An 11,097-nucleotide genomic window follows, 5' to 3' on the forward strand; every position below is an offset into this window, starting at 1 on the left:
GGTTTATCAAACCAATATTTTCTTAGTAGTAATATTCATTCAACGTGATCTGCCTTATCTGTATTATTTTAATTTATTTGTATAATATTTGATTATTTGTTATATTTTGTAACATGCTGTCCTGACTGAAATACTGTCATGCATTATCTTTAATTTACAATACATAGTGTTATGTGTATTGTATATGTAAACATTACACTGTGGGTAAATGGTAATAGGAACTGTTTAAACAGCACCTACTCATTTTATTGTTAATTGCTAACATGTATGTTGTGTTTACTTCCTTCTTTCCATTGATGGATACTTGTGTAAGGAACTGATACAAGGAAGTAACAGATTAGGTTGAAAAAAATACCACAAATTGCAAGTCACCATTTTAATAACTTGAGTTTCATGACTCATTATCAGTCACTGGCTACCTTGCATTTTTACCATGCTCATGTATACATAGAAGTGCAAATAATTTAAGGCTGTTTATATATTGAGATATACTGTGTTGCTCATAACAGAACTTTTATTTAAATGTGGAAGTTGTGTACAATATGCAAGTTAAGTATTTGAAAATGTTTTACTAATGGATAAGGCGCTAAAGCATTGATTTGTATTAATACTTTCTGTATTTTATTACTTTTCAGTGATTGACTGCACTCGGCCTATGTGTTGAATCTGTAGTTGTATTCATATTAACTTGTAATATTAGACTTTAAAATATGAATAATTTAGTTATTCAAACTGTCGTTGCTGTTATGAGTATTGTGAAACTTGGTTCTGCTCAAAGTGCTGGTAAGCAATTTAAATAGAAGTATAAGCATTAAAAGCAATAGAACTGACAAAAAAGTGTTTATAAAGCCAACAATTAAAATAAGCCACTAATTAGTGCAATGAACTATAAGGTAATGCTGTGGTAGGCTTAAAGCTAATCTTCTGTGATTACTCTCATCATTTTAACAGATTTTGTTTTTAGATAGCTGTTTTGTTGGTGGAATTCGATTAAACAGTGTCAATGATGGATATGTTCGTTCAACAAACTCAAGCACAACATTTGTAATTACTTCTTATAACACACCCACCTGTACAAAGGTAACATGGTCGTTTATCAGCCAATCACCAATTCCAGTAAGTATTATGTCTAAAATTAAAATATATATTTATTATAGATATATACAGCTTCAATTTTAAACGTATTGTTTGCTGAAAGCATGTCATGGTAACGGCTCGTAATATGAACACAAAACAATGCTGGTCACTACAAAGATAAATTTAAATTTACTTTCTAATTAACGCTTCTACTCAGGTTGCAAGTTATGATTTCTCAACATCAAAAGCAGCATATAATCCAGCTTATGGAAATGGAAAATTGGTGGTCAGGTAAATACTACAGTTTACTGAATATAAAAGGAGATTATGTTTATATCTTACAGAGCTACTACCATTAGTAGTAATCAAGCAGATGTTACATTTCAAATCAACCAACTATCATCTAGTGAGAATAATACAAAGATTGCTGCATCTAATACTGCAACAAGCAATGTAACAATACAAGTTCTAATAATTAAAGGTGAACATTTTAGATAAACCTGTACTTTAAATTAAAGGCGGGTTACAAAACAAGTATAGTACAATGGGAGAAGATGGGACACTTAAGCCCATATTGCCCAATATTTCAAAATCGATTATATTGAACAGTCCATTGCTTAACATTAAACAATGAGTTATGAAAATAGGCATCTTTTATATTTTTTATTTAATTTAGATTGTTCATCTCCAACACCCAACAATGTTCCAGTCAACCCATCAAGTGGTGTCTACAACACTCAAGCTAACTTCCAGTGTTCCCATGGTTCAACTTTATTTTATATAAATGGAACAACTGGAAACACTGCAACCAAATGCCTTGCTACAGCAGAGTGGGAGAATGAAAAGATAGTTCAATGTTGGTCAGGTATGTACCTTCACAACATTTATAAATATATATATTTTTTTTGCAAAAGCTACATAGTTCTGAACCAACCAGAGTGTTTTGAGCAAGTAGGTAGTCATATAGATTCTTTTTTTTGAAACAGTTGGTCTTGTTTTTATTATTTTTTTGCCATGATTTTTTCACATGTTTCAATTCTTAATTTTTTCATCTTTAATCTCTTGATTGAAATCAAACAAATTATAATATACATGTATTTATAAATTTTAGACAAAATTTCCAGATTTAAAACCGCATTTTTATTAAGTAATTAATGATTACTTCATTATTCTGTTACTTCTGCTACCAGGCATAGTATAAATAATATATTAGTGGCTCATCTGGTATAAAAACGTAGTGTATTTCCAACAGTTCGTCTGTCATATGGCAAGACTTCATTAGAGAATGAAACGCAACAGTAATAAGCAAGCGAAAAGCAGAAAAGGGTGGGAAAAAGGCAATATTAGCGTGATAAGGACACTGTAAAGATGAGATTACTTCAGTGTTTGATCAAAAGGGGATTTCAATATGTACCACAAACTTTAATTCAATGATTGCACATTATGAAATATTTCCAACCAAACAGTTTTATAAACCAGAGTGCATACAATCGCCCACTAAGCGAGTAATTAACAATTAATTTTATGTTTGTTCAAAAGAGCTAAATCCAAAATGTACCTTAAATTTTAATTAATTGATTCCACTTAAAGAAAAATTTCCAACCAAGTCTTATAATATAAACCATAGTGTATAAAATCATCCAATCAATGAGTAATTAAAGATTATAATGCTTTCAGGGCCATACATAAAAAATCCAAAAACAAATAATCACCCACAAAGTAACATACAGGGTAACTCGTCTGCTGGCATGAGGTGTATGAACACCCGCGTTATAACAGTTGTCATTTTCTGGCCATGCGGGGATAAAGTAAGTTACATTCATTCATTCACTTGCAAAATGTTTATTTTACAGCACCAACTGCTACATTGATTGGCAACAATACCATTTGTGCTGGAAACATTGCTACATTCCAATGTACTGCATCTGGGGGTGTCCCTTCTTTGGACAGAGTTGAAATTTATTTCAATAATCAAAAACAAATGGTAAAGTTGGAGTAAAATATTAAGCTGGTGTTTATTTAATTGTTTCTACCAGTTGGTTGGAAACACATGGACAAGCAATCCACTGAGTAGTTCAAACAATGGAGATATAGTGGAATGTAGAGCTATAAATAGCTACACTGCCATGCAGGAATATACAAACTTGGGAAGAGACAGCAAGACATTAAATGTTCACTGTAAGCACAAAATATTTCAGTGTCTGTTTTCTATATGCCTGTGATTCTGTGCACAACTGGTTTTACTCACACAACTAATAGCATTAGCTGTACTTTCACATCACGCTAAACTCTTGGTATTTTAAAACAAAATCAGGGGCTTTATTTTATTCCTAAACCCAAAAATATGCTATTGAGTATTGACACACTTTTATAAAAAAAAATTCTTTTCATGTTTCAACAAAGTTTCTTAGTTTCAAGTTTAGTTTCATTTCTTCTTAAAATGGTAGGCCTAAATCTACTTTCTATCTGTGTAGAAAGTTATTTGCTGAACGTAAGTGACATTGCATAAAATTATTATATCATTGAAATTGGGAAAGTAACTCTGTCAAATAAATTAGTTTTTTAGTTAGTTATCATCTCAACTAGTCGTAATTGGCAATATAATGGTAGTTTACGCTGCTTTGGTGATATTTCAGTTACACCTACCAGTTAATATAGTGTTGTAAACTAGCAGAAGTGTTCAAGTTCTAGTTGTTATGGAAAACTGTGTGCCCCAGATTCAGCAACAAATCCAAAATTTGAAACCAAATTCACGGATCTGTTGATCAATTCAAGCAGTGGTTACCTGCTTAGATCAGATGAGACGTTGACCATGAATTGCTCAGCTGATGGGAACCCTGCTGTAACTTGTAACTGGTCTTGTTCTCCTACAAATTGTGGTAGTTTACCGAACGCTTGTGAGATCAACAATGTAAAGGTTGTTGGTTCCACAACCATCACATGTACGGTTGGTAATGGTGTTTGTGGAGGTAGTGCTACTAGTGTTACTCAACACATAACAGTGGTATCTAAAACTAGTAAGTTGAAATGTGATTAATGTCAAATCAACTTATCAATTACACTGATTATTCAACAGGAGATCCAAACATAGTGGTTGATGGATCAACAACAAAAGCATCTTCCATCACAAGAAACAAAACAGAAAGTTTAAGTTTATTTTGTGGAATTCAAAACCAGCAAGAAATGAACACGTTGATAGTTTGGAAAAAAGATGGAATTGTTCGGTCAATTGGATCATTGTACATACCTAGTGTGGCATCATCAGATGATGGTTTATATGTTTGTGAAACATCTGATGCGTTCGGAAACTTTTCTACTTCTGTTAGTTTAACAGTTCTCTGTAAGTGGTTCATTTTGATAAACAGTTGATCCAATTGGTATTTTCTATATTTTTTTGTTTTATGTACAGATCCTGCAGAACAGTTTCAAATCACTAATGCTATAGGTAATCAATGTGAATGGGAAACTGTTGGGCCACAATTATTGTAACATCACATTCTCACTGAATCCAGTCACACATTCTGCCATTTTGAAGAAAAATGGTAGCTAAATACCTTATTTGCTTTAGGAGTTAATATAACCTTTGCTGAAGTAGTAGCATTTTGCAGGGTTGATTGCTGATAATGATTTCAAATATAAACCTCAGAGCACGAACATTCAAAACTATGTATTCATGAAGAATCAGGTTTGTCTTATCACTAAGTTTATTAAAACATCTAACTTCCTACTAATTTTCAGCCAACTCAAAATGACACTGGTTCATACACATTGACAGTGACATCATCAACTTTTACTCCTGTCATCTTCCCATTCACAGTTCTTGTTTCAAATTCTATTGTAGTTCCTAAAGATACCACAGCTACTATTGTTGGGGCAGTTCTTGGTTCAATAATTGCGATTCTTCTGATCATAATCACATTTCTTGTTGTTAAACTTTACAGAAACAAGAAACCTAAAACTTCCCACCCAAGGTTTGCATGTGAACAACCATAAATTCACAACTATTCATATATTTCTATTTACAGATCTGAGGGAAACACCAACACTGCAGCTGATGGTAGGTTAACCATGCTTTTGTAACATGAAAATTATTTCAAGTGTATTTATTACAGATTATGTTGAGTTGAACCAACCAACCAACCGCAGCCATACAAGCCAACCTGTTGCGGTAAGAAATGGCTTTTATTTTAATAATTTGAGACAAATTATGCACAAAATAAATTTTCTGAAAATTTGAAAAAATAGTGTAGTTTAAATGTATAATTTCAAAATGAAAGTGGTTGTAATGTTTGTCTATATTGTTTGCTATTCACACAAGAAGTCATATATCTGTTACGAGGTTAAACATTCAGATGTTTAATGTGTACTCAACCTACCACTTTGTTTAAACAGTTTCTTGGCTGTTTGTCTATAATAGCTTTACTGAGAATAATAATAAAACTAAAATTTATATTAAAACAAACATTACTTGTTAAATAAAAGTGCTGATTTATTATTTTTACAGAGATCTCAACAATCAACAAATTATGAGAATCTGAAGGACAATGTCAATGTGACAAGAGGTAAGGTTTAAATTTTTAATCATTGGTTTCCTTCAATCTAACCTTAACCTTACTACAGATGAGCAAGGTTATGCTGATATACAAGGTGTGGGGCCAAGTGTTGTAAGTTATCCCAATATATTAAACCATATGATTAAGTTATTGTGTAAATATGTTCAGGTAACAACATCAAACGATGGATACGAAACTTTTATTGGAAGAAAATACGAGAATACGGCAGGGTAATCCTTATCAAAGTGAAACCCAATATGAACACATGACTTTGTTTATATAAACAAATACCATTTTATTTAAATGTCTTCAGAATGGTTCAACAGAGACCTTAGGGTTAAAAAGAATTAGACTCAATCTAACATCTAACAAACCATGTTTATATTAAAGAAACTATTTGTTTTAAGATAATGTATTAATTTGTACTTGGTGGTTGATATAAAACACATGTAATGTGAATTTAATACGCGAGCATTCAAGCATACTTAGTTTACATTAAAGCTTTAATGTGTAACTGTGGTTTATTAAATCAATATTTTCTTAGTAGTATCATTCATACCAATGTGATCTGCCTTATCTGTATTATTTAAATTTATTTGTATAATATTTGATTATTTGTTATATTTTGTAAAATGCTGTTCTGACTGAAATACTGTCAAGCATTATCTTTAATTTACAATACATAGTGTTATGTGTATTGTATATGTAAACATTACACTGTGGGTGAATGGGAATAGGAACTGTTTAAACAGCACCTACTCATTTTATTGTTAATTGCTAACATGTATGTTGTGTTTACTTCCTTCTTTCCATTGATGGATACTTGTGTAAGGAACCGATACAAGGAAGTAACGAATCACGTTTAAACAACAAAAAATTTTGCAAGCTAGCGTTTAATTAATCTCAGTTACATGATTCAGTACCATAGGTGCTAAACCTTGGGTGGCAGGTTGTTCTTAAAAAAATGTTTGCCCAGCAATAATTACAGAGTATTTAAACCAGTGATATAATATTTGTTTTACGGTAATGTTTTTCAATGTATTTTCTCGCCCATATAAAGTTTGGTGCCTATGCCCAGTATATGTTAATTATAGTGTCTAGTGGCTGACACATGTCATGCTTATGTAAACATTGACTTGCAAATAGTCTAAGGTTGTATGCATATTGAGATGTTGTTGCAGACATTTAATAGTTTTTTTCCCAAAAATGATACATTATGTTATTTTGTATTTCAGATAACGTGTAATAAAAGCATCTACTTTTATTTCAGATACATTATTATACATAAATTTTGCTATTGTAGTGAATATGTAGTTATAAGATGAATTGTATTTCACCAGCATATACTAATCTCATCAAGCTGTGGACCTTTGCTGCTATTATAATATATGGTGGGTGTTCAATGTTAAAAAAACTAAACTTAAAAAAGTAATAGTGGTTTTCTTCAATTTCCTTAACTCTTCACTTTATATTCTCCCTTTTTGATTCGCAATGGTTTACCATAGATACCTAAACAAGTATCTATGGTTTTACTTAACGTGGTTAGAACATTTGTAGATAAAGTGTTCTCAGTTGACTTTGCTTGATATAAATAGAAATATTAAAGTTTTTAATGATAATATTTCAGGTTCTGCAGTAAATGCCCAAGCTCCATTCACATTCTCTGCGTTATCTCTACAACCCCCAATATCATCAGTTGGTTCAACTGCCACTGCTACTTGTAATGTGACTTATATTGGGAGTGCAGCAGCTACATTAACATGGAAAATAAATGATGTAAGTTTTTGTTGAACAAGTTAAACAAAATATTAATAGGCTAATAAGTGAACTATTTAAATCAAAAATGGAAATTAAATATTAAGTACAGTAAAAAAATATAAAGTTGAAAACACAATATTAGCTTTTAACTTGATTTAAAGAAAACAAAACAGCTTTTTGTTTTTAAACCAGGTTACAGTCGAAGGATACCAGATTGAAAATGGAAAAGTTCCACTTCGTGCTAATCCACCTTCTAACAGTTATGACACATCATCAAGGTAAGTTTGATCAGTTAAATAATTATGAATGCTGTTATTATTCGTTAATATGTTTATTCTCAGCACAACAACATCCATTGTTAACACTGGTGACACTTTCCCCGTGAGCCTTGAAATCAGGAATGTTAATTTGACCCTCAATCAAGCAACAGTTTCTCTTAGTTGTTCGTCATTCGGTTGTATCACTCAAGTTCAGTTACATATCAAAGGTGGGAGCTATTTTATTGCCCGTATAGTTTAAATACAATTGTTTAGTTAAACACTGTAAGATGCTTCATGTAAAACAACATTTAGAAAGCATAGTTGTTCTTTCATTTAAACTTCACATATTTGTTGTGTACGGATATAGTTTTATTCCTTTTAACTAAATACTTTACAACCCATTTGTATTGTTAAATAATGTGTTACAATCAGAGTGTTCATCTCCAACACCCAACAATGTTCCAGTCAACCCATCAAGTGGTGTCTACAACACTCAAGCTAACTTCCAGTGTTCCCATGGTTCAACTTTATTTTATGTAAACGGAACAACTGGAAACACTGCAACCAAATGCCTTGCTACAGCAGAGTGGGAGAATGAAAAGATAGTTCAATGTTGGGCAGGTGGGTTTAGATCATTAAAGTAAGTATGTTGGCCCAGCGAAATATATTATACGGGTAAGCAGAGTATTTTTCGGTCAGTTCTTGTTAGTGCATTGTGTTAAAATAATTTATTCAGAGTTCTGATCTAACATTTGTTTAGTTATCCAAATTAAAATTAGCGTTGTAGTATTGACTGCACATAATTTGAATGAATATTTGCACTTATAAAATTGATAGTTCCACAAAGTTTAAACAACTTCATATGTTGTACCTTAAACTGTACTGGTTCTGTTGAACTTAAACAACCTTTTCCAACTGTATTTTTGTTTAAAATTAAAGTACCTGCATTACTGATAATGTTTTTACTGCTTTCTGCTTTACTAACAACCTCTACTTGGTAATGGGCGTCTCCTTTTATATTCAATATCTCATCTATATGCAATACGATTATTATTTTTCACAGCACCAACTGCTACATTGATTGGCAACAATTCCATTTGTGCTGGAAACATTGCTACTTTCCAATGTAATGCAACTGGGGGTGTCCCTTCTTTGGATAGAGTTGAAATTTATTTCAATAATCAAAACCAAACGGTAAAGTTGAAGTAAAATATTAAGTTGGTATTTATTTAGTTGTTTCTACCAGTTGGTTGGAAACACATGGACAAGCAATCCACTTAGCAGTTCAAGCAATGGAGATATAGTGGAATGTAGAGCTATAAATAGCTACACTGCCATGCAGGAATATACAAACTTGGGAAGAGACAGCAAGACATTGATTGTTCTTTGTAAGCACAAAATATTTCATTGTCTATTCTATATGGCTGTGAACAACTGGTTTTACTAACACAGCTAATAGCATTAGCTGTACTTTCACATCACGCTAAACCCTTGCTATTTTAAAACAAAATCAGCGACTTTAATTTTCTTTCTAAACCCAAACATATTTATAATAATTGTTTGTTTTTTTCATGTTTAGTTTCATTTCTGGTTACAATATTAAATCTTCTTTCAATCTATGTAGAAAGGTGTTTGCTTATGTCCCATTACATAAAATTGTTATGTTTTTTTAAAGTGGGAAGTTACTCTATGAGATATGTTATTTTTTTAAATCAACACTCTCTAGTCTCTACTAGTTGTGATTAGGAATATAAAGTGTTAGACAGTTTACGCTGCTTTGATGAAGTATTTCTTTTATGCCACCAATTAAGATAGTAATGCAAAATAGCAGATGATTAGTAAATGTTCAAGTTCTAATTGTTTAATGAGCAACCTGTGCTCCAGATTCAGCAACGAATCCAAAGTTTGAAACCAAATTTACGGATCTGTTGATCAATTCAAGCAGTGATTACCTGCTTAGATCAGATGAGACGTTGACCATGAATTGCTCAGCTGATGGAAACCCTGCTGTAACTTGTAACTGGTCTTGTTCTTCTACAAATTGTGGTAGTTTACCAAACACTTGTGAGATCAACAATGTAAATGTTATTGGTTCCACAACCATCACATGTACGGTTGGTAATGGTGTTTGTGGAGGTGGTACTACCAGCATTACTCAACACATAACAGTGGTTCCTGTAACTCGTAAGTTGAACTCAAGTGAAAAACAGCTTTCATTTATTTACATTGATTATTCAGCAGGAGTACCATATATAGTGGTTGATGGATCAACAACAACAGCTTCTACCATCACAAGAAACAAAACAGAAAGTTTAAGTTTAGCTTGTGGAATTGAAAACCAAAATGAAATAAACACAAAGATAATTTGGAAGAAAGATGGAATCATAAAGTCAGGAACAAGTTTGGGTATTCTAAACATAAAAAATCTATCCCCAGAAGATACAGGATCATATTCTTGTCACACAAGCGATGCTTTTGGAAATTTTTCATCATCTTTATACGTTGATGTATATTGTGAGTAAAGCAACATATGCATGGAAATGTTTAATTTAAAAATAATATGATTGTATCTTACTTGACTGCATTTAAATTGAGCTAATAAGTGTTTTGTTGAATTTTAATGTTGTAACTATAATGCAATTTATGTAAGCCTTTGTCATAAAACCTAATATACTATTTCAATCTTTAATAGTTTTATCTATGTTTTTTTATGTTTGTAATATTTTCAAATTATTAGAACTTTTATGCAATAAACATGTTAAACAATAAGTTGCTTTCTGTGTAAACCATGTTTGTTGAACAAAACCTTTTACATCTCCAGATGCAGCTGAAGGATTTGCAGTGAATGATGGTACAACCAGCCACAGTAACATATGTACATGGTATATTGCCCCACCTGGTCCAAGATCATGTACCATCACATTCTCACTTAACCCAACTACTTATACAACCACTTTAACAAAGGATGGTATGTCTCCCATAAGCCTTTGCTTTACAAAATATAAACCACTCTGTATTTAGGAGCCATGGTAACGAATGATGCAACTAATCAGCCACAAACATCAACATCACAAAGTTTTGTTTTTACTCGAAACCAGGTTTAAAATTGTTAAAAACAAATTGTAATCCAGCTTCAATGTTTCTATTCATTGCAGCCGTCATTCAATGATAGTGGGAATTATACATTGAGAATCAACAACGGAATATTTAAAAATACTTTCACATTCAATATATCAGTGATAAATGAAGTGCAACCTACACCACCACCACCCATCCCACCACCAGATAACTTGGGTGTTATAATCGGAGCTGCAATTGGTGGGGTGGTGGCTTTTATATTGATCATTATTCTTGTGGTTTTTTGCTTAAGACAGCAAAACAATAAAGAACATAAAGGCAGGAATATTTATAATAATTACAACACCGGATGAAACATTGGTTGAATATTA

General features: G+C 32.0%; 3 protein-coding genes and 1 non-coding gene across 5 annotated transcripts in view; 3 read left to right on the plus strand and 1 right to left on the minus strand.

Moving 5' to 3' along the window:
- The first annotated feature begins 6 nt into the window (after nt 1-6).
- LOC104266818 (basement membrane-specific heparan sulfate proteoglycan core protein-like) overlaps nt 7-11,097 on the plus strand; it is a 13,916-nt gene continuing 2,825 nt past the window's right edge. The window contains exons 1-12 of the mRNA XM_026838980.1: nt 7-783; nt 965-1,116; nt 1,295-1,368; nt 1,422-1,558; nt 1,754-1,942; nt 2,931-3,061; nt 3,114-3,255; nt 9,533-9,832; nt 9,887-10,162; nt 10,470-10,616; nt 10,670-10,746; nt 10,804-11,044. Of these exons, the coding sequence (XP_026694781.1) occupies nt 711-783; nt 965-1,116; nt 1,295-1,368; nt 1,422-1,558; nt 1,754-1,942; nt 2,931-3,061; nt 3,114-3,255; nt 9,533-9,832; nt 9,887-10,162; nt 10,470-10,616; nt 10,670-10,746; nt 10,804-11,044 (1,939 nt within the window). The 5' untranslated portion in view covers nt 7-710. The remainder of the gene's footprint in view (nt 784-964; nt 1,117-1,294; nt 1,369-1,421; nt 1,559-1,753; nt 1,943-2,930; nt 3,062-3,113; nt 3,256-9,532; nt 9,833-9,886; nt 10,163-10,469; nt 10,617-10,669; nt 10,747-10,803; nt 11,045-11,097) is intronic.
- On the minus strand, nt 1,071-1,116 carry mir4170 (microRNA 4170). Its single transcript, NR_034566.1, has one exon. It is a non-coding gene; the product is annotated as a microRNA 4170 (primary transcript).
- On the plus strand, nt 4,510-5,916 carry LOC113475177. Its single transcript, XM_026838984.1, has 8 exons — nt 4,510-4,619; nt 4,686-4,762; nt 4,816-5,048; nt 5,103-5,134; nt 5,190-5,245; nt 5,582-5,639; nt 5,698-5,741; nt 5,799-5,916. Exons 2-8 carry the CDS (start codon nt 4,751-4,753, stop codon nt 5,862-5,864), a joined length of 501 nt encoding a protein of 166 aa, XP_026694785.1. The 5' UTR covers nt 4,510-4,619; nt 4,686-4,750; the 3' UTR covers nt 5,865-5,916.
- The window catches only part of LOC104266816, a 10,149-nt gene continuing 5,948 nt past the window's right edge, over nt 6,897-11,097 (plus strand). Inside the window, exons 1-6 of one of the 2 annotated variants that reach the window (XM_026838983.1) lie at nt 6,897-7,021; nt 7,258-7,406; nt 7,581-7,666; nt 7,730-7,875; nt 8,081-8,269; nt 8,712-8,842. In XM_026838983.1, coding sequence (XP_026694784.1) covers nt 6,952-7,021; nt 7,258-7,406; nt 7,581-7,666; nt 7,730-7,875; nt 8,081-8,269; nt 8,712-8,842 — 771 coding nt within the window. In that variant the 5' untranslated portion in view covers nt 6,897-6,951. The remainder of the gene's footprint in view (nt 7,022-7,257; nt 7,407-7,580; nt 7,667-7,729; nt 7,876-8,080; nt 8,270-8,711; nt 8,843-11,097) is intronic. The other variant, XM_026838982.1, reaches the window with a different exon arrangement.

The sequence above is a fragment of the Ciona intestinalis genome, unplaced genomic scaffold (assembly GCF_000224145.3).
Source record: "Ciona intestinalis unplaced genomic scaffold, KH HT000136.1, whole genome shotgun sequence".
NCBI classification, from domain to species: domain Eukaryota; kingdom Metazoa; phylum Chordata; class Ascidiacea; order Phlebobranchia; family Cionidae; genus Ciona; species Ciona intestinalis.